General features: G+C 38.0%; 1 protein-coding gene across 4 annotated transcripts in view; it reads right to left on the reverse strand.

Moving 5' to 3' along the window:
• Window positions 1-3635: 3635 nt before the first annotated feature.
• Window positions 3636-15996, reverse strand: part of LOC127417331 (F-BAR domain only protein 2-like) — a 66398-nt gene continuing 54037 nt past the window's right edge. For 2 of the 4 annotated variants that reach the window (XM_051657298.1, XM_051657288.1), the window contains exons 18-27: window positions 11951-12066; window positions 11700-11826; window positions 11302-11361; window positions 9420-9531; window positions 8670-8825; window positions 8186-8318; window positions 7078-7277; window positions 6839-6903; window positions 6438-6602; window positions 3636-6202 (exon numbers count right to left, since the gene is read on the reverse strand). In XM_051657298.1, the coding sequence (XP_051513258.1) occupies window positions 6180-6202; window positions 6438-6602; window positions 6839-6903; window positions 7078-7277; window positions 8186-8318; window positions 8670-8825; window positions 9420-9531; window positions 11302-11361; window positions 11700-11826; window positions 11951-12066 (1157 nt within the window). In that variant the 3' untranslated portion in view covers window positions 3636-6179. Of the gene's footprint in view, window positions 6203-6437; window positions 6603-6838; window positions 6904-7077; window positions 7278-8185; window positions 8319-8669; window positions 8826-9419; window positions 9532-11301; window positions 11362-11699; window positions 11827-11950; window positions 12067-13084; window positions 13604-15996 lie in introns of all 4 variants that reach the window. The other 2 variants (XM_051657315.1, XM_051657306.1) reach the window with 2 other exon arrangements.

The raw sequence follows: 15996 nt of genomic DNA on the forward strand, positions 1-15996 counted from the left end.
GTTCTATTGGACCCCCTCTAAATTGTATAGGCTTGGACTTAAAGACACACCCACCTGCTGGCGATGCCAATCAGAGGATGGAGACATAATCCATGTCTTTTGGGGGTGTGTTGAGTTATAGAAGCTTTAGTTAAAGGTTCAGAGTCTGGTGTGCGATTTATTAGGCACTCGGGTATCATTTTGCCCCAAACTCTGTATCTTGGATGATGTGGCGGTCATTGACATTGAAAGTAGATGCATAAAGAGTTGGGTCTTAACCAGTGTCATGATCACCAGGCAGATCATTTTAAGGGGCTGGAGGTCGGCTGAAGCACCCTCTTTTCAGGAGTGGTGCTCGGAGATGGGAAGGGTGGTGGCCTTTGAGGAAGGGGCATTTAGAAGAATGGGGAGGTACAACATGTTCGTGGAGAAATAGGGCAGGTATATATCATTTATGGATATATGATTATTATTCATATATGTTTTATTTGTTTATTTTATTTATTAATTTATTTGTATTTTGTGTGTGTGTGTGTGTGTGTGTGTGTGTCTATATCATTTGAGACCACTGTGATTTTGTTGGGGTCAGGGTGGGATTGAGAATTGGGAGGGGTAATAGTGGGGGTTAAGATTGATTCTGAGTATATATGTTTTGTTTTATGGTGTTCATTTATGTGAATCAATAAAAAATTGTTAATCTGAAAACACATATTACGAGTAGAATAAAGAATAAATATGATTAAAAGAGAGAAGGGGCAAAACCTAGCATAGTGGCTAGCTCCTTGTCAGTGTCTTTGCTCGGACTCGTGCAGGTAGACTCGCAGGTCTTTACCCGAGGTAGGTCTTCACTCGAAGAGGGCTGCACACAAGGACTGCCTCTTCCGCTACAGTTCTCTCCCTACTTAAGTACTAATTGCTGTACAGCTGAGTCCAGCACACAAATTAGCAATTCAAAGTCAAAAAGTGTCAAAAGCCTGAAACTGAAGCAGGATTGCCCTAAAAAGCTCATTAACAGACAGATATTTACCATAATTGTCAGTGAAGTGGAGCACAGTCTCCTGGCTAACAACAGTTACTAGTCCAGTGTCACAGCAAAAAACACAGCAAACAAACAAACTACAGTTGTTGTTCCCCACTGACAGACCAAATGCTTGTTCAAGGTTCCTTAATGTTCAAGGTTAATGAACCTTGAATGCTCCTTAAAAGAACATGAGTGAAAAGAAATCCTTTAAATACACTCCCCCATCTCCTCCAACCACCTCATTGGTTTGCGTTTAGTTTTTTTTTTTTTTTACTCCTGTTCACCCTGATTAATGTCTATGTGCCAAAAAGCTTTGGTTTAAATAAAGTAAAAATTCTCCAATCCACAGGTTTAGCTGATTTTACCATCTACTAAAGCTCTGCTATTTCCTTGCACCTTGTTGGATATTGAAGTTGCACCAGAATAACCACACAACACACACAGATAATCATATGTACTATACACTACCCCTAACCCTCACAGAAACCTGTCGACATTATTAGAATTATAGACATTTCAAATAGTGCAGACCACATCAAATGTCATCACGAGTCAGTTTTCAATGTTTCACTATCCCTGAAAATATTTTCAACCATTTGGCCCTCACAAGTATTGCCAGTCCTGCACAAACACACACCCAAACCCCCTCAAAATCAACAGAATTGTTTCCATTCCCAGACTTAGCCATTGTAGCACCAGCAAAAGGGTTCATGGCTTCAATAATCATCTTGATGAGTCAACAAGACCTAGTGAAAGCATTACGAGATGTAGAGATGTCACTGGACAGATGACATGGTACTTAAACAAGGTTTCTATTAACAAATCTTTCATCATATGAATTCAAGAGGGTGAAATATGAGCATTGGGGGAATTTGAGGGAGTTCAGATGGTATGAAGCAAGCTCCTCCTGCACTGTTTTTTTGGGAGACCTACCAAGGCCTGAAAAAGGAGGAGCTGGCAGATGTGGAGGAAGATCAAAAATGATATTAGGTGTGGTTAAGAGAGGAGGAATAGAGAGGAGATGGTACAAAAGAATAAATGTTCTCAGAATGAGAAAAGACAAAGAATACACTCAGTAGATGGGAGAGGGTGGAAACTTGGAAAGATGGAGAGAAAGAGAGAGAGAGAAGCCAAAGGATTAAAGAGGAGTAAATGAGGGGAACAGTGTGAGATGAAGGAGAAAAGCAAACACATTTTTAAGTTATGAAGGTCCAGCTAGTGTGTTTGTTCAGATGGTTTTGCTCACGCTGAAGAGGGGGGTGCTGGATCAAAAGGCCATGTCATTCTGTAATGGAGCATAAACGTAAGTGATGCTGCTCCTGCTCTCTCTTTCTTTAATAACTCAACTCTATTACCCCACAGAGTCTCTGAGAAAACACAGCCTGTGACAACATCCAAAGATCATTTTAAATCAGTTAGCTAAAAGACAAAAGACCCACTTCCCTTTCATCTTCTATATAGAGCATACAATCTGTAATCTGGATAACTTTGAAATCCACACCGAAACACTGATCTATATTGATAGTGCATTGATTTTTGTTTAAGGGTAGGGGGTCTATCTTAGCAGAACAAAGTCTCTGACAAATACAGTAGCCACCAGATCAGGTAGAGTACTACATTAATGTGAATAGATACTGTAAAGGTGTGTAAAGAGCATTAACTGGACAATTCAGATCAAGTACTGTAGTCAGGATTAAGCAGGTCTGATGTAGATCAAGCTGTGAAGCGTGCATAGGACTTTTTTGAAAGGGTTCACGAAGGGGTCTATAACCCTGACACATACATAAACACATAAAAGACACACACACACAAGGTGCATAAGTAACTGAATGGCTAGCACATGTGGGTGAGAGTTTTATTTCACTTTTCAAGGAGCACTGGAAGTGCAGCAGATGTGTTCAGAAGCATGACTGTGTAAACACACACACACATATTCACAAAGCACAGAGTGAGTACCAAAGCATGTCACTCGCTGTAACTCATGTATGACCAAATCTGAACGTTCAATTGGTTTTCATTAAATCTATCCATATTTTTTTTAAATTAGAAATCAACCATCAAGTGTATGAAAAACAGCGAGAAATACACGGAAAGAAGACTGAATATTCAACGTATGTTACTTGCAAATCAGATCCTCATCTGCATCTGCAGCACCCAATTATCAGAATAGTTACCTGCCCTGTATCGAGAAGCTAACTGAAGAAGACTGCATTTCCTACGGTAATAGAGGCAAAACAGACAAACATAACGAGGTCTTCCAGAGGTCAGTACGTTAACAGCGCATGCAAGTTATTTCGGGGGGAATGCTGAATAAATTGTAGCCGTGTACTTTAGGCTCACAAGTTCAGGCTTCTGTTTGCTTATGCTCAGAATTTTCAACCTTCCCTATTAGTTGGAGAAATTGGTGCACAGAGGGAAAAGCCAGTGGTTACAGTCAGTTCAATCATCATAACCAAAACGTTCTCTAAAATGACAATGCCATAAGCATTGACTTTCTTTACTCTGTAATAGTGACAAAAGGAGGTATTGTTGGTTGGATGTTGAGCAGGAACTTTACCTATTTATCATAAAGAAAGCATAAATTCATTTTTAATAGATCTATGCAAAGGAAATAAAGGAGACAAGATAGTCAGCATTCTGTAGTATTTCTTATATTTGTATAGATTTATATATTACACATTTATTACAGACACAGAGCATCATAAAGTAGAGAAAATGGAAAAATCTTTGTAAAAATGTACATTGTGCGAGTACACACAAACACACACACACACACAAAAATGACTTTCACAAATCTTTTAACGTGCCATTGAATGTGGACATAAAAAGAAGAAAGAAATCAAAGAAGAGACCTGTTTTTTAATGCTCCAGAATGACTTTCATGTGTTGGCTGTAGAGGCAGCAAAACCAGCTTGCTAGTTACACAATTAATTCATGCATATTCACTGTAAGAAGCCAATAATGTATTATATTTGGATGCTACATTGACCTGGATGTTCATCAGCTGATTTCTACCTCTGTATTTTCTTGATGCAGTACCTACACCAAAATTCATACCCAATGCACATTAATTAATATCACAAATATTTAAAAACTTTATATGAATGGGTGAGGATTCTCAATATAAAATCTTCACTTTGTTACTCCACAAAACTGTTAGACTACTGTTAAAGAGAAAAAAAGTTCCTGGTAAAAACAAGACAGCATTCTAAAAACTGTCCAGATTCATCAAGGTCCGTCATTGTTGGCTTTTAGTGTTTTACATTTTAAAGTACAAATGGCGTCTGCGATCACAGGGATTGGTGTAGCCCTTGGAGAAGTTATCCTCCACAGAGGACAAGGCAAATAGCCCTTGCATGGGGGAAAGACAGGGTTTTCCCAATGAAACCTTGAATGCTCACCGCTGGTTTCTAACACATACTGTGAAATAAAGACAGAATAATCTCGATGGTAATAAGTTGATGAACTTTTGTTACAAAACTATACAAAAATATATAAAGCCATAAAAGTATTAAAATCCATAACTGGCAGTAAGAAATGCAGAGTTTTTCTGTAACTTCTATTGGCTCATTGCATCTTATTGTGCTTTTCAATCTGTATTTGGCAAATACACTAAATACACATTAATTGGAGAATTTGAGCCAAAAACAACTTCTAAAATCATGGAGAAGCTCTTGTAATTATTACAATACACCACGTCCCCATATAAAGCTAATCCCATCTGAACTGGGCTTTAGTTGAAAAATTGGTAGCCCATTGTTAATCAGCTACACCGAATAGCATGCATGCTTATAATTCATTTTGCGTATATGCTAATATTCATAACTTTTTGGTCTGTTCAATAAGGATCCCTCCAAAATGTCAAGAGTTTTAACACCAGGTCAGTGTTTGCCATTAGTATAATCTCACAATGATCATTATTCACTGGGTATTTTGGTAGGATTTATGCAGACTTCCGCATCTACAAGGCCTGCCCAGAGCATTTGCTTAAAAATGTGGGCAACGCCAACCTGATAATGTCTATAAACATGACACAATGCTATGAAGTGACCTGTTTGGGTAAAGTACTCTAAAGGAGTTTGAAGGTCAAAGGCCAAAGTATTAACATGATTTCCCTTCAATATCCTATCAGGAAGTATAGAACTGAACTGGCACTTAAAAAATAAAGTACATTGTATGATGAAAAGTCATGAAAAGATAAAAAAAAAAAAAAAGGGGGAAAAGATTTTCATACTTAACTGTACAGAAACATAGACATGTTTAAGTAACAAAAGAGGCACTGAGGTCAGTGTATAAGTTTCCTTTTGCTGTTACACAAGACAACACAACTAACAAGTTCTCTTGTCAACGTTAAGGTGAAAATGGCACTAAAGTAGAACAAAAATCCATACATTTTGAAAGCTTATACCTTCATTGCACATTCATAATGAAATAAAAACAACAACAACATAAAAGTATAAAGGAACACCTAAAAACAAAGGAAATAAGGGGGAAAAATTTAAAGCTCCGCTATGTAAATGACCAATGGTGTTTTGGACAAAAAGTAAGGCATTCTTGTGAGCATGAAGTGATATATTGCTGAGGCATTATCTCTTGTCTCTCCTTTTTTCCTTATTTTTTCTCCTTTTGTTCTCTTCATTGCCATTGCAACTGACTTTTCAGTGAATACAAAGGAGAAATTAATGCTTTAAAATGTCCAGAAAGATTGTTAGTGCAGTGTTATTTTTTTCCTTTTTTTGCTTAGATATGCTGTGTTTATACATATATAATTCATATTACAAATTGTTAACAATACATATATATATAAAAAAAACAAGCACTACTGTTCTGACTTTATAAAAGTCTGAATAGATCAAAAAGTATCAAAGATTAATGATTTAATTTACCAATATCTTGACATTCCTTCTTTTTACTTTTTTGTTTTATTTTTTACAGTGTTTGATACTCAGTGCTACGTTAGTGTAGTATAAAAACCTCCCGTCTCCAGAAAGATGCTTCACTGGAACTGCATCATTCAGGACATGCAGAGGAAACAGATGCATGAGAGGCCTTCACACAGACAGCCCCTCTAAAGATCCTCCATAAATATAATACAGAACCAGTGAGAGAATACGTCAATGAACAGAAATTAAACTCCAGATTCCCTGCATTTGAGAGTGGATGGGCCTCTTCTCAGATCTCAACAGTCTGCCATATAGCGACCTGTGAATGCACACACACATACAGGTATTAATCGTATACCTTCTGTTAACTCTGTAATTTGAATGACAAAATAATACTGAAATCAAAATACATTTGATTAAAAACTCAGGCATATACCTTTACATTTATTCATTTGGCAGACGCTTTTATCCAAAGTGACTTACAAAAGAGGAGCATACATATGTTGAGAGCATATAGACTCAAAACTGTTTCAATTAATTCAAATCATGCTTACCAGTGGCAAATCTCTTCTTATTGAGAGAGAGTCGGTAACCAGAGCCTACTAGTTCCATGTCTACACCTGACATAGTGCTGCCTTCGCTGAAGAACTGAACAGCCAGGGTGGCAGGGATGGATGGGCCATCGGACAGCTCAAACTTTGCCCTCAAAGAACCAGAGCCTGACATATACAAAAACATACACACAGTCCACATAAAATGCTATTACGTACTTTGTACCAGGTGACCTTTTAATCTTTATCACATCATACAAAGTGCATTATGGCGTCTTTGGAAGAATGGCTTTCATTGATGAATAGAGTCATGTACACACAAAAATTTCAATGTGACTGTAAAATCATTTGCAGCAGTGATTCATACCAACTTCATCTCAATAGTGATGCCATTTTGCTCATACCTTCATTTTCAGACTTGTCAGAGATGTCACTCAGTTTCCATAACGACTTATTCTGTTCTGCATTCCTAATTCAAACACAGTTACAAACTAATTACAATTATACTGAGTTGTTTTGTATTTCATTTTCTGTTTTTGTTTATATATTATACTGGTTATACTGATTAAATATATAGGACATTTGAATGTTTTTTCCTCAAGATATTTCCTCAAGGTTTGTGTGCCTAATCACTTCAACTCACCAGATGGCGTTGGGGAGCGACTGCATATTGGTGACTCCACCACTGACGGGCACTAACACCTGTACATTGGTGAGTGTTGCTGGAGGCTGCATGGCTTCTGGGTTGTATCGATAGTCCACCCGCAGGTCTGTGGTACTAGGGCCGCATTTCCAATACACTACGAGGTTCAGAGGTGTCGACTGAATCCCATTTGAACATACCTGAAAAGAGCCAAAATGTCATGAAAGGTCACTGCTTACCACCTTAGGACCATGGGTGTGGCTGACATTATCATCAGCCTGATTTACACAACACTAAACTGGTGACCCAATCCAGGATTTCAACAGTAAATGGGCCAAAAACGTGATGCAATTTTTTTGTTGTGTGGATCTATTGTTATTCAAAAACATTAAAAATACAGTTCATATAAAAATTACTTGAATGTATCTTGTGTGATAAATGTACCTTCCATTTCAGAATTTGAATATTTTTGCAGAGTTTAAAGTAAAAATTGTCTAGTTTATGTTACTGTCTAGAAAAAAAAAAGGTCTCATTAGAAGTCTAAAATTAAGAAAGAAAGAAAGAAACAAACAAATAAAGCAAGCAGTTGGGCAGAAAATGTATTAATATTTCTTAAAAAAATAAGCAGTACATTTTGTTAAAAAAAAATCCTTAATATTTGAAAATGCCAACTGTGAGCCAGACCCCATCGCCCAACATCACTGCTTGACCTCCCTGACGCTTACTACATACAGTATAGTAGAAAGCCTATGCAGAAGAGTGGAAGCTGTTATTGCAGCGAAAGGGGAATTGATGCCTATGGTTTTGAAATTAAATTAAACTATGATGTCCACAATCTTTTGGCAACATAGTGTATTTAAGTACTTCTTACTAAAATGGTTACACCATTAGTCATATTTTTTTCTTTTGTTGAGAATTGCTTAAATATTTTTCAGAAATACATAAAAACACAACTGCAAAGATTACATTGCTAGGAACTTGGCACAAGTATTTCTGAAACATTGATCCTGCATTCATTCAACAATTCTGACTAAATCTGGTGCTAACAAGCCACACTGAAGTACACAATAGTACTATCCCAAAAGTTACTGAGTGAAAAGCTACGTACCTGGTACTTGAGAATGTCCACATTGTAATAGGATGCAGCAGGGTTCTGCTCAGAGCTCTTTCTGAGGTATGCTGTCAGTACAGGCATGTTCAGCCAAAAGTCCTTAGTGTTTGTGTCACTCTGGGAGGAGTCACTGCATTATGTGCACAAACACACAGAAAATTTAATTTGGACCTAAATAATTAATTGCTGCATGTCACTGTGGCAGCATGAAACAACTAACCCTACTTCAGCAACTCAACTACTAAATCACAAGTCCTCCTGATTCGATTAGCCATGCCTAGGAGCTGCTGGCAGGAACTCATAAGAGGAGGGTTGTGGGTGAGTGATAGAAAGAAAGAGGCTGTAATAAACATGGGTTGCAAAGACACTAATGCATGGAACAAGTCATTATGATTTAAATGGTAAAACATATCCAAACTATTTTCAAGCCACACTTACCACTTTCTTATATCATATTTGCAGAAACACCCCACACACTCACCTGTGCAGTAGTTGCTGATTGGGCATAATTTGCTCTAGTCTGCTAGTATTTAAGAGTTTGAAGCTGAGTACGGCAGGAGATGGACTTGAGGTGAAAATCTTGATGATGCCACTGGGGAAGGAGAGGGTCATGTCTCCTGTGATCTTCACAATGCACCTACAACACACAGAGAGGTGAACTGAGCTTAACCTCTTATATTGATCTACACCAAAGCAACATTCAACCAAGAGTAGGACACAGACATAAAGAGCATGTGCCCATGTGTGAACAATTACAATGGGCATCTATTCTCAAAGATTTAAAATCTTATGGAATATGTAATAGATTACCAATGTGCATTGTGAATTTCCTAATCTACATGCAGTGGCTTCAATTATTGGTGGTTATCACTGAGAACCTTTTGAACAATTAATTTTCATGACTTTTCCTAGTCATTCGTGATTTAAAAAATTTGTTAATAGTGACTGCATTCACAAAGAGCAATTTCTATTTGATGATATTTTAGATATTTAATATTTTAGAGCTCAGCATACGTATGTATGTATGTATGTATGTATGTATCTACATATGTAGAAAATTATATTGGCTACTGAATTCTCTATGACTTTCTGAGATTAATTTTCATGAACTTTTCTAGAAATCACAATTTTAAAATTCCCTGATATTTTCCAGGTTTTCCATGACAGTGGGAACCCTGTGTATAGTTTGTGGTCTGTAAAGCCTAAGCAGAACACATCGTGTGAAACTCACTTGCTGGGATCTGCTCCTTTGAAATAGGCATTAACTGACTCTGTGAATGCCACAGCTATGGGCAACGCATCCAGGGAAGACAGTGTCACTGGACTGGGCCCACGAGATGTCACTTTGAGGGAAAGGGGGAGAGAGAGAGAGAGAGACATAAAGAAAGCAGCATTACAACAGTTAGACATCCTTTTTTTCTTTATAATAACAGAAGAGTTCTGATGAGGTTGGACCGGTTCACACATTTTCAACCTTCACAGTAACACATCAAAACACTGACAGCTCAGTAGGAGAGAGTCTTTAAGCAACTGAGATCCATACATCCTCATCAGCAACAATAAATCAGCAACAGAATGGTATAAAGTTTATGATTAGCAATCAACACATTAGTTTGCAAGGCTGGCAAAATAGGCTAAAGGCCCCCGATATATTTTTGGAAAAGTTCTTCATTCAGACACCCTTCACACCGCTGTGGGAGGCGTTTGAGGAACATTTGAATAGGAGGATGCTATATATAAAATCTTACCTAATGTGATATAAAAATGTGTTATCAATGACTTTATGCCTCATTCTAAGAGTAGAATTCATAAGGTCATCAAAAGAAGCTCGATGATTATTTAAAGTAATATATGTATGTGCAGGACAAAATGATTTGTCTTGTTTACATTCTGAATTCATGGAGCTATTGAGTGAACACACTATATGCGGCAATACATCTATAAAGTGTGTTAATGGGCAGCATTTAGACAAAAGAATGATAAGAAAGGCATATCTCACTTTGGGCCGATGTGTGAATGGCTTTCGCTGCAGATGGCACATGAGTGAATGGGCACTTTAGAGTATTTGAGTTGATTTGATTCTTTTTGTTGACTAATTAAACAACAACAACAAGACATGGACTTGGAAAATGTCTCTAAGTGAGCGGTCGTACAGATGCACGTAAATTTGCACCAGCTTGCTAATAACTCTGCACGCCGGTGTGTTCATGTTGACTGATCTTAACTGACTGAACAATGTAACTGAAAAAACTGTCGGCCTCAAAGTAGGTGGAGCTTCAGGTCACACCTACTGATGATGTGGAGCAATGGCAGTAAGAAGGTTTTCTCCCCTTTTCTCTCCAATTTGGAATGCCCAATTCCCAATGCACTCTAAGTCCTCATGGTGGCGTAGCGACTCGCCTCAATCCGGGTGGCGGAGGACGAATCTCAGTTACCTCCGCATCTGAGACTGTCAATCCGCGCATCTTATCACGTGGCTTGTTTGAACGCGTTACCGCGGAGACGTAGCGCGTGTGGAGGCCCACGCTATTCTCCGCGGCATCCACGCACAACTCACCACGCGCCCCACCGAGAGCGAGAACCACACATTATAGCGACCACGAGGAGGTTACACCATGTGACTCTATCCTCCCTAGCAACTGGGCCAATTTGGTTGCTTAGGCGAACTGGCTGGAGTCACTCGGCATGTCCAGGATTCGACCTCGCGACTCCAGGGGCGGTAGTCAGTGTCAATACATGCTGAGCTACCCAGGCCCCCTAGCAGCCAGTTTTTGAAGTTTTTCTGAAAGTTGGCCCAGGCGAGCGGTTACGTACCACCGAAACAAACTTAAAAACACCTTCTTTTTGGCCAGATTTTGTTCTAAATTACATCACACCTGTTCATTGATCAGTTTCGTATGAAGTATATCTGGGCCTTAAGACATAATGAGCTCAAAGTATCAACAATCCTTGAGTTCACCAAAATCATAGGATGAGTCACAGAAGAGCTAATTAGAAGAATATTTTGAAAGGAATAGGTGTGGTTTAATAAATGGAGTAATGTAATTGGTTGATGATCATTCAGAAGTCAATTAGTAAGTTAGAACAGTTTTTTCGGGTACTTTCCACTTTACCTGCAGGAGTCTCACATCTCTTCTCAAATGTGGGCAGTTTCCCCACAAACACATCGTCCTCTTAAATGAAAATGAAAGGAAGGACACCACAAAAAAAAAAAAAAAAAGACCCACAGTTGAAGGGTGAGGATGGAGTGGTTTGGTGAGTGTTGATCATATTATGAAATGCAATGTGTAGAATCATAAATGTATACTATGTTTGTTAGCTTTCCTTACAAAGTATACACCCATTCCCTCAAAAAAAAAAAAAAAGAAATATATACAGAATTTTGCTGTCATTGTAATACACAGTATATATAATTAAGCATTTATATATTTTAGAAAACATGTATGGAAATATGCCTTTGAGTTCAACATTACAGCTTTTGGATCATGAAGAAAAGCGTGTGAACACTCACCGACAGTAGGTGTGTTGCTGGTGCTCAGCGAGGTGTTGGAGCTGAGAGAGGAGGAGCTCTCAGCTCGAGCCAGTGGAGCAGGAGGAGGGCTGGAGTTAGACAGCTTAGAAGGGCTGAATGGTCGGCCCTGCACAGAACAATTGACTAATCAATAATTCACTGCATTCAATTCATTTTCATTCAATTCTACGATTCTCTCTATACTACCCTGGATTTGGGGGAATCAGTAAATATGTATGTTCTTTACTCACAGCCTCATTGATGCCCGTCAGCTTTCCTGCAGGCAGTTTGGGCCGTGATAATGGTCTTGGAGGTGGCACAATGCCTGCTGTGCCCAGGGGAGTGGTTGGCCTGTTTGGGGGTGGTACTATGCATACAAAAAAGAAGACAGATATTAGAACCACAAGACATACAAAAAACAGAGATAGCAGTGCCTTAGCATGGTTAACTTACAAACATAATCACAAATGTGGAATAACATTTAAAATACTGCTATACTGAGCTTGATGTCACAAGCTTAGAGTCAAATCCAACAATTACAACTGATATAGAGTCAACAAAAGAGTGAAATAACTTTTAGACAGTCACATTATGAACTCAGAAAAAATTCTGAACAAACATAAGGTACATAAAATAAGAACACTCAAAGAAATGATAATACAAAGCAAGGAAAGTAAAAGAAGCAATTCCTTCTTTAAACCATTTTAGTCATGAAGTGTTAAAATGGGAAAATCATTAACTAGCACAGTTCTGGGCCAGTTTGGCTCAGAAAACATTTAAAATAATATTATGATGATTTGAAGATACAGCTAAACAAACAAACAAACACCCTTAGATGTGAATTTAACACTTTTACTTCTCTAAATAGTAGCCTATATAGGACATGACATGAATTGCTAATGAATTTCAAAAATATCTGTAAAATCTTAACATATATGTTATCTTAAACATACAGAACAATCAGAAAATATCTTAACCAAAGTTATTTCAAACTTGGGCCTAAATCTGTCACATTTCTATCCAGATAAACAACAGTAAGATGTAAGATTATGTAAGATTTTAAAATTACGATGACTTAAAGGTGAAAACCCTATCAAATATTTTAAATCAAATTAATCAATTGAAGAAAACACAAAACAATTACATTAACAATCAAAGAAGAATGCATAAAATAAAAGTGAACTGAAGCAAAAAAAGAAAAGAAATAACAATAAAAAAAGAAATCCACCAAATCAACTCAAATGAATTAAAACAAGTTAATAATATAAATGTTCATTTCATATTAAAAACATCACGTTTGTTAAAATCACTGTAAACATATCAAACTGTCATGAAGCATGGAACAGTGTTTGAACATGCTTAGAACTCTAATTCAACAAATTTACCATCCTGCATGGGTCTGGCTGCTACTTCCTTCAGAGAGGAGGCACTTTCCTCTCTCCTAATATTCGCAAATGGGTCTGTAGGCTCTCTGGAGAAAAGCTTTAGCTGTTGAGACACGGGCACTGACTGAGGCCCTGCTGGCAGATGGGAGGGTCCACGGCATGGCACAAAGGCATCATTAAAGGCAATCCACTGGCTCTGGGCCCAAAAAGAAAGCATGTCTGGACCAGTGGCGGGAGCACTGAGAGGGGGCATTTGGGTAGTGTAGTTCTTAGGAGTAGCCTGTAGGGCTGGAGGCACACTCATAGCTCTAGTGGGAGCAGGGTTGAGGAGGGCAAAAGCCTCATCAGGGAGCTCCCAAGGAGAGGTGGAGGGAGGAGAGGGGAGGGTAGGGAACGGCAGGGGGCCTGAGTTGGCAAGGCTGAAAGGAAGGATTTTGTAGGGAAGGGGAAGAGCAGGAGCCTCAGCAACCTCAAGACTGACAGCTGAAGGAGAGGTGGGCTCCGACAGCAAATCCACTTCTGTTACAGGGGTCATCAGAGAGAAGAGAGCAATGCAAGGTTGTATAAACATACATTATATACTGATGACTATGCTAAAATGACTACAGGAAAAAAAATTAATAGATATGAAATATACACTGATGATATGTATACTGTACAAGTCAATGCCGAGGAGGTGCTATGTTCTTTCACTAAATCTGAATGTGGAATACAAATTTTACATAAACACAACATTGATTATATTCAAAGTAACAGAAAAAACAGACCTTTTAATGAGGTAGTATCAGTAAATGTGTCAACCACATTCAAATTAAGTAAGTCAAAACATTGCAGAATCCTCCTGAAAGATTCTTAAAGATCCCTTCAAAGAGCAGGTCACACAAAAATTTAATTTCTGTCATCCGTCAAACCTTGGTTTCCAAACCTGTATGCTGTTAATTTTTCCTTGGAATACAATAGGAGACATTTTTAAAGAATCTTTATGCAACACATGCCATACAATGACAATTCAGTTAATCACAACAAAATTCCGTCCGCTCCTCACACAAAGCTATAATATGGCTTCTGAAGACTTGGAATATAGTGCACAAGCCGTACGTACTTTTTGGGATAAAATGTCTACTTTGTTCACCACTGGAAAAAAATAACAGCATAAATGTTAGGATTGTGAGAAAATAATTACAGAATGTATTTTGGGGTGAATTATTCCTTTAATAAGCAATAGACAGGATAATACTGCAAATTTGAGTAATGCTAAGATCAGCCAACCTTCATGCAACTCTGTCAGCCTTAACTAATGCAAATACAGTGGCAAGAAAAAGTATGTGAACCTTTTGGAATCAGCAGGTTTTCTGCATTAATTGGTCATAAAATGTGACCTCATCAAAGTCACAAGTCTTTATTGAACACATCCCATTGAAAATTCACAGTGCTGTGGAAAATGTAAGTGAACCACTGGATTTAATAACTGGTCGATCCTCCTTTGGAAGCAATAACCTCAACCAAGCATTTCCAGTAGCTGCAGATTAGGCCTGCACAATGTTCAGAAGGAATTTTGGGCCATTTTTCCTTACAGAACTGCTTCATCTCAGCCATATTCTTAGGATGTCTTGTATGAACGGCTCTCTTCAGGTCATTCCACAGCATCTCTAAGGTCTGGGCTCTGACTGGGCCATTCCAAAAGATGGATTTTCTTTTATTTAAACCATTCTGTAGTTGATTTACTTTACTTTACTGTCCTGCTGCATCACCCAACATCTACTGGGCTTCAGCTGGCACACAACCACCCTGACATTATCCTATAGGATATCTTGGTAAACTTGAGAATTTATTTTTCCCCTCGAAGCTGGCAAGTGATCCAGGCCCCGAAGCAGCCCCAAATCATGATGCTCCCTCCACCGTACTTCACTACTGAGATGATGTTTTCATCCTTTTTACGCCCTACGTAGTGCTGCGTGTTCTTCCCAAACAATTCAACCTTAGTTTCATTAGTCCATTAGCGTTGTGGAATGTCTAAGTGGTATTTCTTCATGGTTCTCTCATGGACACCATGCCTGTTTAATGTTTTCATATAGTAAACTCATAAACAGAGATGTTATCCAGTTCTTATGATTCCTTCAAGTCTTTAGCTGTCACTCTAGATGTCACTTCTTTTTTTTTTTTTTTTTTTTTTTTACCTCATTGAGCATTCTGCCCTTTGAGTCATCTTGGCTGGACGGCCACTTATACGGAGAGTATTACACAGTATTTGTAACCCTTTCCAGCTTTATGCAAAGCAACAATTCTTAGTCGTAGATCTTCTGAGATCTCTTATGATGGTCCACATCAGCAGATGCTTCTTGTGAATAGCAAACTCAAAAGTCTGAGTGCTTTTTATAAGTCAAAGTAGCTCTAACCCACACTTCCAATCTAGTTTCATTAATTTGATCCCAGGTTTTCCAACTCCTGACTCTAATTAGCTTTTGTTGACATCATTAGCCTAGAGGTTCACATATTTTTCCAACCTACACTGTGAATGTTTGAATGATGTATTCAGTATGTACAAGAACAATACAACAATTTGTGTGTTATTAGTTAAAACAGATTGTGTTTGTTCATTATTGTAACTTAGATGACGATCAAACCAGATTTTAAGGCAAATTTATACACAAATGCAATTCCAAAGGGTTCAAATACTTTTTCTTGCCCCTTACATACATAAACAATAAATAAAACACTGGCATAACTGAGCGGCATACAAATATATTTTTTTAAAAATAAAATAAATATTATACTGTATAAGTGTGGCTCAGTGCTTTTCCTTCAGTGTGCTTGCAAAATACAGTATGTTGAAAACACTCATATTCACATATACATTTCTTAGAATTATAAGAATTTGTAAGACTTTGTGAGTTCAAATATAAACATTCCTA

Source organism: Myxocyprinus asiaticus, chromosome 3, assembly GCF_019703515.2.
Source record: "Myxocyprinus asiaticus isolate MX2 ecotype Aquarium Trade chromosome 3, UBuf_Myxa_2, whole genome shotgun sequence".
NCBI lineage: Eukaryota > Metazoa > Chordata > Actinopteri > Cypriniformes > Catostomidae > Myxocyprinus > Myxocyprinus asiaticus.